The following is a 17195-nucleotide window of genomic DNA, read 5'->3' on the forward strand; positions in this document are numbered from 1 at the left end:
AGAAGGAACGTTAGGGATTATTTAGGCCAACACTCAGGAAACCAAGGCTTGGAAAAGTTGACTGTCTTGCCCAGTTTTTCACAAAGCTAGTTGGTGCCAGTGTTAAATCGGGAATCCAGCCTCTCATTCCTGTTTCCATTATGGCAATAAGCCTCAAGCAGACACTTCAGGCCTCCTACTGCACCTGCCTCACTCCACCTCCTTGTCTCTTCTAGGTGGATCCTTCTCAGCCATCCTCAGCAATGGCAATGCCCCCCAGTCCTCTGGCTATGGAGTATGTCAATGATTTTGATCTGATGAAGTTTGAGGTAAAAAGGGAGCCCCCCGAGGGCCGACCTGGGCCTCCCACAGCCTCACTGGGCTCCACCCCTTACAGTTCAGTGCCCCCCTCACCCACTTTTAGTGATCCGGGTGTAGCAGGGGCTGCTGAGGGGATCCGGCAGGGTCTGGAAGAGTTATACTGGCTGGCTGCCCTGCAGCTGGGCACTGGGGAAGGGCTGGGGTTGAGTCCTGAGGAGGCTGTGGAGTTCCTGCAGGGACAGGGACCAGCCCCTGCTGAGGGAACTCTCTCCCACTACCCAGGAAGCTCAGAAGAGATGGGTGGACTGAACCCCCAGGTGAGAGGGGACGGGATGTCGGTCACAGGGTGGGCGGGTCAGTGCTGAAGTAAGGAAATGGAGGCTAGAACAGAGAAAAGACAGGAGAAAGTGGAAGCTGAAGATGAAAAGTGGTGGTACGGGAGAGAAGGGAGAAAAAGGGAACAAGATTTACAAAAAAAAAAAAAAGAGTGGGGGGAAGCCTTCAGTGTCAGGGTTTCCGAAAAGGAGAAAAATGAATATTCCAGCTTGGAGGAGGGGGAAAGGAAAAGATAGAGAGGTGCCTGGGTGAGTAGAAATGAGAAAGGCCTCCAGGATGAACATAGAGTTAAGGGGAAGGGGAGGGAAATGTCTGGAAAGAAAAAAAAATATCCAGGAGTTGGGGGAAAAACAAAGATTCCCGGGGAGAGGCCAGTGGACGTGGCACGAGGTTGACCTAAGACTTTGCTTCCCTCCTCCCTCACCCCCTTCCCAACCCTCTCTGGAAGGATTGGGGCTCATCCTATTAATTATAGACGCAATGGGGGTGTCAAAGGAATTAAGATGTAATCTAAATCCTTCAGGGGTCACGGGAAGGAGGCTTCCTCCCGGGGCCAGCGGAGGATCCGAATTGCCCCGGTCTTTCTCCCACGTTTCCATGGGATTATGGTCTTAAGGGAGGATGGAGACTGGGGAGGGTGCGAGCTGTGCAGATGGGTGCTGAGGGAAAGGGCTATGGGGGCAGGAAAGGGTGGGAGGTGAGGGGCCTGGGGGTGGTCTCTGGGCGCCGCTGACCCGCGTTCCCGTCCCTTCCCCTCCCAGCTGCCGGAGCTGGCGGAGCGCTTTTCGGACGCCGCCTTGGTGTCCATGTCGGTGCGGGAGCTGAACCGGCAGCTGCGGGGCTGCGGGCGGGACGAGGCGCTGCGGCTCAAGCAGCGGCGCCGCACCCTCAAGAACCGCGGCTACGCGCAGGCCTGCCGCTCCAAGCGGCTGCAGCAGCGGCGCGGGCTGGAGGCGGAGCGGGCCCGCCTGGCGGCGCAGCTGGAGGCGCTGCGGGCCGAGCTGACGCGCCTGGCCCGGGAGCGCGACCTCTACAAAGCGCGCTGTGACAGGCTGTCAGCCGGCGGCGCGGGCCCGGACCGCGGGCCCTTCTTCCTCTGAAGCCCGCCCTTTGGGGGGGCGCGCCCCGGCCCCGCCACCGTGTGCCCCCCGGGGAACCCCAGGCGCCCCACACGGGAAGGGACCGCCTTCGCTTTGGTTCCTGCGAAGGCCCTCCAGGCAGGATTCCCGCTGCCTCTCCAGGGGAAGCCGGGGAGCCGCAAGGGCAGGCCTCCTCCACCCATCCCTGGGGTCACCTCGCGACCGCCCCTTCCCCTCTCGCTTTCCAGACCATGCGTGCAGATGCCAGGGGGCAAAATTGCTGAACCTGTTGGAGGGGTTCCCAGATAGTAGAGACTGCGCGCCTTCCTTTGGGGGGGGGGGGAAGCTGGGGGACTCCTCTTTCCTCTACCTCATTTATCTGGGGTTCCATTTTTTTTTCTATTTTCTGACATTTTTGAGGTATAAACTTCAGGCCAAGGGAGTGTAGCCTCGCTGCCAGTTTAAAAAAAACAAACCCCAACTAACAACACTTAGATTGTTTCCCTCCTGGAAACCCCCCCCCAATCCCCCCAAACAAAATCCAACAGGATCTATATTCCTCCCCACCTCTTAAAACTGGCAGCTTCAAGAGGCCCCGGAGATCAAGGGGCTGCGGTCAGACAATCTCTCTAGCTCCCAAGATGCCCAAGAGAAATTCAGAGGGAAGCTCCCTTATCTCCAGCATCCTGACACAAAACCCCGGAAACTAAGTTGGGCAGATCTGATTCTTCAACTTCAACGAGTAAAGGAGGGCTTACATGAGTGAGAGGCTCTGGAAATTTTGAGACCCCCCCCTTTTTAAATCCCTACCTATTGTTGGTTATTTGACATCTTGAACACCCTCAGGTACCCCTGTTCTCATCATTCTCCAACTTTTTTAGATAAGATTCTTCTGGAGATGGAGGAAGCAGGAAATAAATTCAGAGTGAAAGTCGGGACAGAATTTTAATACTATTCATCAAAAGCCATTACAATGAAAAACATTTATATTGTTTTCACCTGCATCCGATCTGCCTTGTCTGTGTGGGGGAATGGGGCATGTGGTGTGTGTGTTGTGTGGAGGAGGGAAAGAGATTATCACAGTGATTCCCAGGTCCATGTGGTAGATCTCAGCTTCAGGTTAGGGACAACCATTGTCTGTTGGGGGCAGAAGAGATGCATAGTCCAAACAGCACTAGATGTAACAGCGATCTGAATCCTACATCTGAGTCTGAGCATCCTTGGGCTGGGGGGTGGGTATAGTTTTGAGCACTGGGGTAGGGGTGGGGACTTACATTTTTTACTTTGGATGTGTTTTTTAAGTGTCCCTATAGAAACCTGGATCCCTGTTCTAGCATCTAGAGAATATGATGTATATGAAAGGAAAGAATGGATCTGAACATACCCCCAGAGAGCTAGTTACCTCACCAGCTTTTGCCTTGGGGACAGAACAGGGAGAGGCAAGGAGAGGCTCACATATGTCTCTTTTCCTCTCTCCCCCTCTCCATCTGTCCCTTTCTCTATCCCTGTGCTTTCCTCCCTCATACCCCTTCCTCTCTTTGTTTCTCTCTCCTCGTATTTATCTGTCTCTGTGACTCTCTCCATCTTTGTCTCTCCGTGTTTTTCTCTTGCAAGTTCATCTTTTTTGCTTTCCCTTACTTTCCCAGCCACATATGTTGCTCTTCATCCTTTCTAGCTAATGTATATTCAGAGGAGCTAATTACCTCCTGTGTCTGGTTCCACCTTCAGCCCAAGTATGGAAACCATATTCTGGTACTAAGGGGCACAGATTCCCCCACCAGTGTTCCTCTTTCTTCCTCCTTCCTGCTGTTTTTTTTTTTTATATTTTGTCACCCTCTCTCTGGAATCATGTCTGGAGCTAAGAACAGGACCCAGAGACACTCTCACCCCACTTCCTCTAACACCGCCAGAAAGTATCACAATGGATTCTCACCTCTACTGGGACAATGACATGTCACTTTTTTCCATGAAGATCTACATATATAACATGACTCTTGTTTCCAATGCACCTCCATGAAGGACAGACACAAAAGTAACCTCTTTTCACAACTCACCCGCACAAAGGCAAATTCTTCCAAGTACCTACCCCTACATCATGACTCAAAATATACTGATAAAGAGATACATATATGTAAGCTTGAACACAGTAACTAGATTGTCAGGTCTTGGGTGTCATTTCACTGCTTTTCATTCTCGATATAAATTTTTATAAAACTTTGCATTCCAAATTTTTCTCCTTTTCTTCCCTACACCCTGCCCAAGACAGCAAGCAATCTGATATAGGCAATATATGTACAATCATGTTAAAGATATCTCCATATTAGAATGTTGTGAAAGAAAAATCAGAACAAAAAAAAAACCATGAGAAAGAAAAAACAAAAAAGTGAAAATAGTATGCCTCGATCTGTGTTCAGACTAAATTCAGATCTCCATTCAGACTCTTTCTTTGGATGTGAATGACATTTTCCACCACATCTTTTGGAATTGTCTTGGATCACTGTATTGCCGAGAAGACTAAATATAAGTTGATTGTCGAACAATATTGTGGTTACTGTGAACAATCTACTGCTGGTTCTGCTCAGGTCACTCAGCAGCAGTTATGTACATAGCTTTTAATTCTAAGGCTCTCTAGATTTCACTTCTCTGTAAGCTTTCCCTGAGCCCCCCCCCCCCACTCTGCTCCACAGCTGTGTGGGGGCTGGGGGTTTAGTCCCTGGGGAAGCTCAGTGGGGGTTTCCCCTCTGAAGACAGCTTAGTGAGGGGATCAGCCAACCCCTCTGACAGCCTCTCATTACCCTTTCTCTCCCAAAGTTAACCTCCATAGTTAACACTCCTCCTCTCCAACCCCCATATCCCCCTAGGACTAGGAGGCAAGACCAGAGTGAGGGGTAGAATTTCTCTGTATGCCACAGGTTCAGGGTTGGAATAAGAATTGGAAAAGAATCAATTTAGGGGACTAGAGGTAAAGGAAGACCCTGAATGGAGCCCATAGGGATTAAGAATAAGGATATTAAAAAAATTTAAAAAATTTTAAAAAAGAATAAGGATATTTGGGTTTCTTTCTGCCCTTGAGGGGTTGGGATCTCTTTTACCCTGAAAACTGCTTCCCTCTTTTCCCTGTCTGCCCCCTTGCTACTCCAACATCTCCCCCCCGGCTTCCAAAAAGCAAGGTAGTGAGGAGAACCAGAATCATTATAATGGGTCACTTTATTAACAGAGACTTAGGAACCTGGGGGAACACTCAGAATAGGACTAAGAAGAGGCCTGGAGGGCATGAATGAGAGTGGGATGCAGGATGCAGGACCCACATCTCACTTGCAGGTCTCCCTGGGGCACAACTGATCCAAAAGGCAGAGGCACTGGTCACTCTAGTCACAGGGGACAGAACAGGCACCTGGAAGGAGACAGGACAACCACAAATCTCCTCCCCTTTCCAGCCCATATAGTTTATTCTTGACCCTGGCTTTCCACCCAAAGTCTGATCATCTGCCCCACTTGAGTTATCCTTTTCAGCATCACATTTGTGACTCACTGAGAAGTTGAAGGGGATGTCCAGATTTGCTGGTCTCAGGGTCATGGACTTGGGGTGGTGGCTGGGGTGCAGGACCTTGGTGCCCCAGGAGCAATGCCTTGGCTGGCATAGTATTCAACCACCTGCTTGGGTACCTCAGCTAGGACACATTTAGCTAGAGCTGATGGTGATGCCTGAATAGGAATAGGGAGGGTTAAATAGAAGGGAGACAGAAGCAAAGTGAGGAAAGGTGGTCAATGGAGGTAGGGTGATGAATAAATGTTGACCCTCAAGATGGAAGAATCTGAGATGGCACAGAGGGAATAGGTTGATGCCATCCTAGGAGTGAGATAACTCAGGAGAATTCATATGTGTTGGGAAGACTGTGTGATCTCGGATTAGAACTGAAATTGTTAGAAAAGGAAGATAAGTTAGAGTGGAATTGATACTGAAGAATTTAAGAGGCATTTGGGTTGGAATGATAAAATTAGGGCTAAGATGAAGGATTTTTTTTTCTCATGGAGGGGCTATTGTGGGAAAATCTAGGATTCAGGAAGGGTAGGGGAGAAGATGATGTTCTTACATCTTTGAAGTCACGAAAGGGCACAAACTGAACGATGTCCCGGGCAGCAGGGACCCCGCGAGGGCAGCGGAGGGGCCCATCATCACCATCCAGCATCCGCATATCAGAAAAGTCAGCATTACCCACACCCACAATGATAATGGACATGGGTAGACGGGAGGCCCGGACAATGGCTGTCCTGGTCTCTGCCATGTCAGTGACCACTCCATCTGTCAACACTAACAGCACTGAATATTTCTGAGTGGAGAAGGAAAGATGATGTTGGGAAATATTCAGTTGATATTCAGATATATCTTCCTCTTCTACTTTTCCCACCAAATTTCCTCTCTCAAGCCCCCAAGCTCTATAACCTGTAGGAATCCCTGCCTTATACGTCCCTGACCTTCCCTAAGGGGAAGAAGGGAATCATTTGTCTTAACTATTATCCCCTTCCCAGGTGTCCATCCCCCTCTTTCTCACAGTGGCCTTTCCGCTGCTTTGCTCCTTTTGGGCTGGACCAGCTACACGGTTAATGATGGGAGCCACATTGGTAGGACCATACAGCTGGATCTGGGGTAGACATCGGCGGTAGGAATCAATGACCCCAGATATCTCTGTGGGTCATGTGGGTAGGGTAGAGAGAAAAGAGATGGGGTAGAGAAAGGAAGAAGAGATGTCTGAGAGAAATTATTTGAGAGGTAGTGTTGGAGTCAGAAATCATTAGGTGGTGGTGCTGGTGGGGAGTGTTTCTCAGATAGTTAGATAGAATAGAATTTCCCTTGCCTTAGGATGGAGTTCTGACATATGGATTGATATTCTTCCATATGGTAAGATAGATTGGAAGTAAGTGAAATGTGAAATTTGGGGACCATTCAGATGTGTAAGCTGAGTATAGTGTGGTATGTGTGAATGTGTGTGTGTGTGTGTGTGTGTGTGTGTGTGTGTGTGTGTGCATGCATGTGTTGGAGAGCACTCAAGGACAAATTCATTCTTACCTTCACACTCAGCATTTTCAGGATCAAAATTGATGGCAAAATCATGGGACACCTGTTGAGATGGTAGGCAATCAGGATGATGACATAATTATAGTAATTTACATTTACATAGTATAGGTTTTTAAAAGTTTTTTTTTCAAAATGATCTATGTGAGTTAGGGTGATGAAAATCTCATTATCCCTGTTATATAGATTCAGATACTAGTACTCAGGTTAAGTTGAGGGTCACAGAGCTGGAGCTGAAATTAGTATCCATATCTCCTACCTCCAAGCACAGTGCTATTTCCACTCTGCCATGCTCCTCTCTTATACCTCCCCACATCACTTTTCCCTTTGCCAGGTACTGACCTCAAAGTTTGGGGGGATCCTAGCCCCAAAACCAAATGCTGGGAACCGCTTGTCACTGGAAGATGAGGATAATAAGTAGGGAGGAGGTTCAGTCCTCAAGGACTGATCTCCCCCTCATTCCTTGCCCATTCCCTGTCTCTCTCATACCTGTCATAGTCCTGGCAGATACCTCCAACAGCCCGAAGGGCCTGAAGGTAGTGGTTGGGCTGTCGAGGGCTGAGGCAATGTAGAGACTGGCTGCTCCTTGGGTCTCCATTGGAGGCTGTGAAATCTATAGCCACCTGGGGGAATCAAGGGAGGGATGTGTTCCTTTAACATTTACCCAATAAACAAATATTTATTGTATAACTAGTCTGTGTCGAGATCTTGTCAAGGGGAAGTTTAAGACATTCCTGACCTCAAGAGGCTTACTGTCTAATTGATTGAAAGCTAATCAAGAAATTTTAGAGGTCAATTAGTCACAACAGAAATTTCCTGAATAACATCCCTGAGATCATCTAGCCTATTGAAGATGTCCAGAAAAGGGAAATTGAAAACTTTTTGAAAGTGTCCCATTTCACTTTGGGACAACGTTGTTTGTTGGGAACATTGTTTGTTGGGAAGTTTTCCCTTCCATCTAACCAGAATTTGCTTCTCTGCAAATTTTTTCAAGTTTGACTGTCTATTCTAAATCCCAATAGACTGTCTTCTTAGATTTATAAGCTTCCAGAGTTGGAAGGAAACCCAGAGGTTACCTGGTTTCATTCTTACCTGAGCCTGAATATTCCAGGAATTCAGAGGGGAGGAGCCCCTCTCTATAACTGAGTCTCTTATGGGTAATTTGGACTCATTTATGCAAGGGGTTTTACAACTCTTTACTTTTTACTTTATGCCAATTCTAAACACCTCTTTCTATTTTTTAAATATTTGAATGTTATTTTATTTTGCTTTTTCCAATTACATGCAAAGATAGTTTTTAATATTCATCTTTTTGTAAGTTTCTGAGTTTCACATTTTTCTACCTCTCTCCCCCATCTGATATAGGTTATAAATGTACAATCACGTTTTTAACATTTCCATATTAGTCATGTTGTGAAAGAAGAATCAGAACTAAAGGGGGAAAACCATGAGGAAAAAAAAAAGCAAAATAAAATTTTAAGTGTAAATAATATGCTTTGCTTTGCATTCAGACTCTATAATTTCTCCCCTGGATGTGGATAGAATTTTCCATGACAAGTCTTTTAGAATTGTCTTTGATTCCTGAACTGCTGAGAGGAGTTGAGTCCATCATAGTTGGTCATCACCCAATGTTGATGTTAATCTAACCCCCTCTTCTATCTTTGTCTCCAGCTCCTGACACATTGGCCAGGATTGGACTCTGGGGGTGCTCAGTCTTCACTACCCTTCCCTAGAATCTGTTCCCTGGAACAGTTGACCCTAATTGGTGTTCCCTTGCTTTGTTTCTCTTAAGATTCTCAAACCCATCTAGTCCACTCACCGTGAAGCTGATCTGGCAGCCGCCCATAATGTAATCCAGGAAAGTGTGCACCTTCTCCACCTAAAGGAGCAGAATTGGAAAGGAAACCCAGTCAGGGTTTGGGGTTGAGAGAATGGTCTGGTTCTTATGTGGGAAGAAGAACCTGAGGTTGAAATGAGGGTTGAGGGAAAGGACTCTGGTTTATGCAGAGAGAAGAAACATAGGCCAGAGAAGAGGCAGGGTCTGAGAGTGGTTGGGGCACAGGACTTACTGTGCACTGAATCAGGGTCACTGTCCCAGAATTCTTGTAATTCTTCTTCTTGTCCCGATACTTGGGGTTGATGCACTCCCACTGCATCTGGAGCCCCCAAATATCCAAAAGGCAGTGTTACAACCCGAGGAGGTCACTGGTCTCCCTCCAGAGCAGTGTCTCTTGGGCTGAGATGGCCCCAACCTCAGCCCAGCCCCCAGGGTGAAACCTTCTGGGCTGCCCATCCTTGTTCTTTCAAAATCTCCCTTACTCATACCCCAGTGGCTCCATTTAGCACCAAGGATCAATCATAAGGACTGTTCTCAAGGAGGGTAAATGTAAGGATTTTAGGAGGACTGTGTATGTGTTTGTGTGCGGGGTGTCTCTAGAAAGGATTGTTGAGGGGGTAGATTTTTCTTATATCACCTCCTGCCCTGGTCCAGCTGTGCCCTCCTGCATCTCACTGAAGGTGCTAGTGAACTCTCCGATGAAGTCATGCTTCCCATTTGAATCATAGTCATAGATCAGGAACTGGTAGAAGGAAAAACAGAGTTAGGGCTGACGTTATAGTATTTGTGTGGTAAGATTTCTGGTACACAAGGAAAACTTCCCTGAATGAAAAATACACCATCTATCTCTCAGCTCAATAACTCCAGAGGGGACTAGACCTGGGATTTCATTAATAGAGGGAACTTCCAGGTATGGAAATTCCTTCTACTGATTCAGGACTTCATCTTCTTTGCCAGAGATTGTCTTAGAGAGTCACTCAGAGCATACAGAAAGGATAAATAGCTTATTTAGGACCATAGGCAATATTTGAACCTGGGAGATACTGGCTCAGAGGCTAGCTGCCTGAAATCCTACAAAAGGAACTTTACACTTTTGAGTAAATGCAAACAACACTACTCCTTCCCCACTTCTATTGAAATGTAACTGTATTCAACGTTTGTTTTTGTTTTTGTTTTTGCAAGACAGTGGGATTAAGTGACTTGCCCAAGGTCACACAGCTAAGTAATTATTAAGTGTCTGATGTGGGATTTGAACTCAGGTACTCCTGACTCCACGGCTGGTGCTCTCTATCCACTGACCCATTTAACCGCCTCCTGTATTCATCTGTGATAACAGTTCCTCACATTTTATCATGAACATGTAAGTCAATAAGTTTTTTTTTTTTCTACAGAAGTTTGATAAGGGGGAAAGGGAGAGAGACAAGGACCCTGGAGGTGTAAAAAAAAGTTCAGATGGGGAACAGAGGGTATCTAAAGATATATTTCACTTAATTCACAAATTTGCCTGTGAAAAGAAAGGTGTGTGTGTGTGTGTGTGTGTGTGTGTGTGTGTGTGTGTTGTGTGTGCATATATACACTGACAGTGATAGGTGGTGGGGAGAGGTTGTTCCACCCCCCTCTACCTGCTCTTACTTTGAGAGGCCGGTGAACGTCACAGCTGCACAGAGAGTGGAGGGACAGGCGGAAGGGTTCCCAGCTTGGGCTCAGGTTGTTCTTCACCACCTGTGGAGTCCAGGCCAGGGAAGTCAGGGTCAGTCACCCTCCGGGCATCCCTTCCCTTCCCACCGTTCCTTGCTCTCTTCACAACCTCAGTCCTCCAGACAAGCTGATCACTCTGATCACCATTGGTTTTGTAGATCTCCATGAAGGGGTCTGACTTGCTGAACAGATCCTGGGGGAACAGGGAAACAAGCTGATTTCAGGAAGAACCAGTTTTGGGGTAACTTTCTAATTGAGATTAAGAACAAAAACAAAACAGCTATAAAGCAGGATGGAAATCTTGTATGTGTCTGTATAAGGAGAAATAAAGATGGGGAGTCAAGTGGGGTCTGTTTGTGCAATAAAGTGTCTGGTGGAGGTCCTGGGAGTTCTGACCTTGTTATCCAGCTTCTGAGCACGGAAGGTGAGTTGTACATAATCATTGGTTCCAGATACCTCTTCTGCCACAATCTGGATGTGTGAGGATAGAAGTGATAGGACTTTTCAACTCCTATGATGGAACGCTTGATCAACACACTCCCCACCATATTCTCCTCTTCCCATCCTTTTTTGGGAAATATTTTTGCCAAGTTGGGGATGGCCCTCCTCTGCTCTGGTCTGGGAAGGTTGCTATAGTTTAGGGTCCTTGTTAACTTGGGGGAGGTCAATTCAGATGCCTACCGTGATGGTGGATTTGCCAGCATTCTTTCCATTCTTCAAGAGAAGTGGTTTGGTGACCTTAGTCTGAGATACAATCTAGGGACAGGAGCAAAGACCTCACCTGTAATCTGCTCTCCCTGAACCTCACTTACTCAGGCTCATGGGAGTAAGGGGATGGGGAGGAGAGGAATCCAGGGAGAATGGAAGAAAGGAAGATGAGAAGGAGAGCACAGGTGTGGGAAGTAAGGAGGTGACTGGGAACATAGGGGCTCAGAGTATCTGAGGTTTTGTGTATTGTGATTAAGGCTCAGATTGGAGAACCTAGAGCCCATAGCAGGTAGGTCTGGTGCCTGGAAAAGGCTGTTACTTGGGTTGGTGGTGGTGGATCTGACCTGGCCTAGGGTACACTCAGCAGAGCCAAGGAAGGTGTCATTTGTAGGGCTGGTGGCACCATCTTCAGCATCAAACACATGGAATTGCAGGGGCTGCTTCTCTTCAAAGAAATATTCAAGAGCCAGCACTCGGGAGAAGACTGGGTTGGAGCAAGACCGTATTACCTCTGTGTGCTCTATCTGAGGGCAAAGAAGGTTGAAAGGCACACATTAGGGAAAAAGACATAGTCCTCTGACAAATAAACCCTACCCACTGAGACTGCCTCATCAGAAACTATCCCAATGTCAGAGACCCTGCTCCATTCCGTGAACTTCTTCCCATTTCTAAAATATTTTTTTTCTTTGTTTTCAGGTCTCTCTTCTACCTCTAGACTGGAAATCAAAATTCAAGGACCACATAGATCTCTGTCCTTTCCTCCCCCCCCCCCCAGCTCTAGAAAAGTCACTTGTTTTTATTGCATATCTTTCTGACTTTCCCTTATGACCTTTCCTACTTCTCATATGTCCCCATATCCCTCTCAGACTCCTAGGATTATCATGCCATGCTGTGAGGTTATCAGAAAACTCCTGGGATTATATCAGCTCCTGGGGTTTGTTATAGCAAGCAACTTCTAAAAGGAAAAGTAGGGATTAGGTTAAAATTCTTTAAAAAAAATCAGAAAATCCTTTAAGTTATCATATAATATCAGGCTTCTGGGACATTACATATGATATAGTTTTGTTTTTTTACGAAACCAGTTAGGGTTATTATAAATATTTTTGGGTCTTCATCAATTCTTCCTCATCCAACCTCCCTAGGGCACATAGGTTTTTTTTTTTTTTTTCATTTTTAAGGTTCTAAAGAAAAACACCTGTGTTTCTCACACAACCCTTTGGGATTATTTGTCATAGAGTTCTAAAAAAATTTATATGGTTTGACTGAGGTCATCATGTCTACTCCCCTTCTTCCCTCTCCATCTAGTCCTTCTGGGTTATCACATAGACTTCTATGGTTATCATAGTTTCCTTGGGGTTATCATACACATTCTAGAATTCTAGAAAAAGTCAAAATTATCTAGGGTTATTACACATTTCTTTGAAATGATGACCATCAGCCAGTCCCACTGAGGCTATTGCCAATCTTAGCTTTGTGTCGTAGATCCTTACCTCCACCCACTGTTCATCAGAGTAGAGCTTGAGCAAGACACAGGGGTGGGGCTTGCTGAGAGTGTCTCGGTCCAGAAGCCCATGACAGGACACACGAAGCTCCACTCTGGAGGCCCCTAAGGTCATAGCCTGAGGCTCGGGTACCCATTCAAGCTCAGATTCTGACATTGTCCTGTGGGGAACATGATCCAGATATATATCAGATAGTGGATGGGTCTATCCTTATTCTCTACTCTGGTCCCCTCCAAAGGTTTTGAACATTAGCATATATTCTCCATATTGTCTGGCACATCAAACCATTTCCTACTCCTAGAGCGTACCCCCCCCCCCCCCCCAGCTCTCCTTTCTCCACTCCACCCATGTATGAAACTCCGGAATAACCCAGCTGGTTCCATATCTGGTTGTGGGAAGTAGCACTTTCATCTTCAGGAGAATGGAGTATAGAGATCCCAGCTCTCATTCAGGATTGTTCCTCCCTCTTCTGGTCTTGGAGGAGAAGGAACATCTCCGCAAAATTCTTGAGCCTTACTTCCCACTCCTCATCACCCCTTCCCTAGTATCAAGGAGACATGGAGAACCTCTCTATCTTCCATCCCTGCTCCCAAGTCCTTACTCAGTTTGGTTAAGTCGATGATCCTCTCTTGAAATCAGGGGGCTGATCAGAGCCTAAAAGAGATGGAGAGAGAGAGACAATTGAGAGATGGACAGGATTTCCTTGTTCGCAGTTATCTCCAAGAGCTGGGGCCATCTGGTTTGTCTTCCTCTGGGTCTGGGTGTCCCTTGTTGGGGGGAGGGGAGTCCTGGCAGCTGTGGTGGATAGTGGGGTCATCGATTTCTCCTCTTTGCTGCCTCAGCACCTTCTGATCATTTCCCGACTCTGAGCCAGAGGCTGCACTCAGCCTTGGCAGGAGTCAGCTGGGGTGGGGTGTTCTGGGCTGGAGGCAGTGAATGGGCCACTGAGGATTCTGGAGGACTGAGAGTTGGGAAAGAAGGGAGGTAGGGGCATCAGGAGCACTATTTTACATGGATACCTGGGAAAAGAAGGCTGAGCTCTGGGTGAGGCCCATTGGGTTTGGAAAAGTGTGGTCTGGTGAGGATTTGAGCTGGACAGCTTTCCCCTATTCTTGTGCCCCCAGATCTACAGCAGCTCATATGCCTCTTTTGAGGGGGATGGGGAGTAGTGAGTTGGGGAAGTTGGGGTGACATCCCTTCTCCATCACATACACACTGGGAAGGCTCTCTCTGTCCCTGGCAGGAGCTCCTACTATGACAAACTCCCTCTCCACCCCCCCCAAGATGTTCTCACACTTCCCGTCAGCCTTGGCACTGTCTCTTAGCGACAGGGTTTTGGGGGAGCCATGGTTCCCCTCCTCCCTGCCCACCAGGCTCTGCCTAGTTAGGTTTGGATATTCATCACTGACATCCAGTCTCAGACTCCAACTCTCTCCCACTCCCCTAAATCTGGTGCCAAGCCCTTGGGTGGGGTAGGTGTATGCTGGGGTCTGAGAACAGGGTGGGATTGGGACCTAGGAAATCATATATTTTGTGTCTCTGTCTGTTTGTGCCTCAGGATAATGATGTCTGTGACACCCCCACCCATTTGTGAGTCTCTACTAGAGTATCAGAGAGTGAGTGTATTTTCAATCGTTTTCTTGTGGGTGCACATGGATTTGTGACTCTAGGACTAGCTTTCCTTTTGGTTGTGTGTCTGTCTTCAGTTAGGTCTAAATGGTTGTGAGCCTCTCTTCACTATCAACCCATTTTTCTAGCGCTGTGCCCATCTCCTTGATTATGTTTCCTTCCCTGGGTGCATGTGGGAGTGTCTGGGTGTGTTGTTGGGTTACAACACAGGGTGACATGTACCTCCCCACCTTCCTTCTGGCTTTCTGCCCCCCATCTGTGATTTCTTCTGAGGGATCCCCGGACCTAACCTCCAGGTAGGGGACATGGGTGGGAAGGAATGGAGAAAGAGGAAATCAGGGATGGGCTAACCCTACCCCTTGAAAATTGGGAGGTGTTGCCATGGAGACAGGGTTAGGAATGGGGGGCCTGTGGGGGGCAGTGCTCACCTGTGGGGGTCTTGGATAATGGGGGGCCTCCCTTTCTCTCTCTTGCCTTGCTGCTCAGCTCGGCCAGCTTCCTCTCCGCTCCAGCCGCTGGCGCCGGCTGAAGCTCCAGCTCTGGCTCTGCTGCTATTTATGGGGCCTGGATGGGGAGGGGTTGGGGGGGGCCGCAGCACAGGCTCCCCCCCGCACAGACAGGGAGGGGAGGGGCAGGGCCGCCGCCCAGGGAGCTGCAGTGCTTGGGGAGGAGGGTGGGCTGGGGGTTGATGAGAGACCAGGACTCTCATCACTACATTGACATACATACTCCCCCTTGCAGAAACACACACACACACACACACACACACACACACACACACACACACAGAATCACAGCTAAACATCTTATCATAGTGACATTTGCAGGGTACCCACAGTGACACATCCATAAAATGATAGTGAAATAAATACAGAGCATTCAAGCTCACACATGTCCTGACATTCACGGTCCCCCTTGCTTAAACACAATCCAACAGTGACAGTTACATTTATGGGACAAGTGTATGATGTGTAGACAACCACAGGCGGAGATGCTGACCCATATTGATATGCATGGAATCTTGTAGGTTCAGAGGGGACCGACCATTCACAGTAATAAAGGAGAGATGCCCCCAGGCAAGAGATACCCCCAAAACATTTCTCATGATGCCATCCAAACCCAGAAGACAATAATAATAACCGGCATTTATAGAATGTGTAAAGGTTTACACAGTGCTTTTCCATGTTTTATTTCAGTGTGATTTTGATCAATCACACGCCATTCTCCAGATGAAATATCATTTCAAGTTTATGGATGGCTTATGTTCCTCTGATCACTTTTATATAGGGTAACTGGACCTTGCTCAAGGCCCCATAATGAAGCAGTCTGGAGACTCAGAAAATCAAGGAATCAGGGTCATCCAATCTGGTATTTCCTTCCTTTCCTCCCTTAAAGATCATACAGAGAACTTAATTCCAGATATGTAGTCCTGGGCAGGGCACTACCACCTACATCTATCAAAGAAACTAAGGAAACATCCATGAACCATAACACTCAGGGGAACACAGTCGAACCCCTGGTGAATGGAGTCCCTCGTTACACTCTATCAGGGATGCAGGCACATAGAAAAAAGAAACTTAATAAGCTTGCATTAATTGATTGTTAAAGGACAAGCCTTTGCTGGATAAGTCCAAGTAGCTTTTAATAACAGCACAATGACTGGCACATAAGAGTTACTTAATAAATGATTTTTCTTTCTTTCAGCAACACATAGGCCAATACACTATGCTTAGGTAAATAACCTATTCTGGGCCCCTCCACACCATTTAGAAACAGAAGAGCATAGGTTCAGAGCCCAAAGGGACTTTAACCAAAATGGAAACTGATGGATACCCTCTGTTAGAACTTTTGCCTCAAATTACTGTCTCTTCTGTGGCACAGTGGAAGAGTCATAGTTTTGGAGTTTTTGGATGAAGGTTTGAATCTTACCCATTATTCATTACCTATAAGACATTGGAAAAGTCTCTTAATTTCTCTAAGCCTGTTTGCTCATTTATAAAATGGGGGGGGTGGACTATCAGGGGTCTGCAAACTATGACACAGGCCAAATCTCCCTTCCTCCCCAAATTTTAATTTAAAAATGTAGCTTGAGAGCAGTACAAAAACAGGTGGCAGTCTGGATCTAGGGCCAGAGTTTGCTAGTCGCTGGACTAGAATACTTTGAAGATTCTGTCTAGCTCTAATGTATGATCATCTGATGCTAAATGGTGTGGAAGGACTCAGGATAGGTCAACTTTCAATATGGCACCCAATGGTTAACATCAAAGGGCCATAGGACTGACCTATATCATCCAGACGAATGCACAAACATCGAGGGTCACGAAAACACGTTTTTCTCCCACCCAGCACATCTTTCCCATGCATGGTCACGCCCCACATCCTTCCCCCACAAAGAATGCCACAACTGTGTATCCAAGACCATACATTAGGCACAGCTTCTGCCCATCTATCTTCCTTTGAATATGTCACATGCCTCATAGATCTGCTTATCATTGAGCAGTCCCAAATTGACTTGTCCTGCTAGTCCTCCCACCCCACATTTTAGGGAGGGCATTGATACTGCATGATTCCTGCCTCTATTGGCTGGGGAATTAGGTAATGTGCTGATTCTTTTCCATTATCTCAAATCTCCATCCTATACTTGCCCTCCCCACAAGAAGTTTTCCTCCTCATTTGAGAGGGGCTGTCTGATTTGCCATTTCTCTGCTCAGCAGGGAGATGGGTGATTAGACCTGGGCAGCTGCAGAGCTGGGGGAACTGCTGGGAACTAGAGTGAATGTGTCTGTGGGGTAGGGGGATGAGACAGCAGGGTGATGGGGGCAGTGGGTGGTAGAGAGATTCAGAGGCGGGTAGTCATTTTGGTTTCTTTATTCTGTACAATTTAAGAGAGATCCCCCTGGGGATAGAGGGACAAAGATCCACCCCCGACCCCACCCATGAGGAGGGAGAAAAAGCTTCTCCCTCCCTCCACCACCAAAAGAGGAGAGACAGACAATCCCCCTTCCCATTAAGGAGCTCTCTTCCCAACTCTC

General features: G+C 47.2%; 2 protein-coding genes across 2 annotated transcripts; one reads left to right on the forward strand and one right to left on the reverse strand.

The window, feature by feature from the left end:
- The first annotated feature begins 221 nt into the window (after positions 1-221).
- NRL (neural retina leucine zipper) lies at positions 222-1736 on the forward strand. The gene is made up of 2 exons (XM_074236230.1): positions 222-617; positions 1398-1736. Exons 1-2 carry the CDS (start codon positions 243-245, stop codon positions 1734-1736), a joined length of 714 nt encoding a protein of 237 aa, XP_074092331.1. The 5' UTR covers positions 222-242.
- A 3552-nt stretch (positions 1737-5288) lies between these two features.
- CPNE6 (copine 6) lies at positions 5289-12690 on the reverse strand. The gene is made up of 15 exons (XM_074231943.1): positions 12523-12690; positions 11377-11556; positions 11006-11080; positions 10721-10795; positions 10434-10517; positions 10259-10348; positions 9264-9368; positions 8859-8945; positions 8609-8668; positions 7279-7412; positions 7132-7186; positions 6784-6835; positions 6269-6402; positions 5810-6046; positions 5289-5420 (listed from the first exon to the last, which is right to left on the reverse strand). Exons 1-15 carry the CDS (start codon positions 12688-12690, stop codon positions 5289-5291), a joined length of 1668 nt encoding a protein of 555 aa, XP_074088044.1.
- Positions 12691-17195: the final 4505 nt, after the last annotated feature.

This window comes from Macrotis lagotis, chromosome 4 (genome assembly GCF_037893015.1).
Source record: "Macrotis lagotis isolate mMagLag1 chromosome 4, bilby.v1.9.chrom.fasta, whole genome shotgun sequence".
Taxonomy (NCBI): Eukaryota; Metazoa; Chordata; class Mammalia; order Peramelemorphia; family Peramelidae; genus Macrotis; species Macrotis lagotis.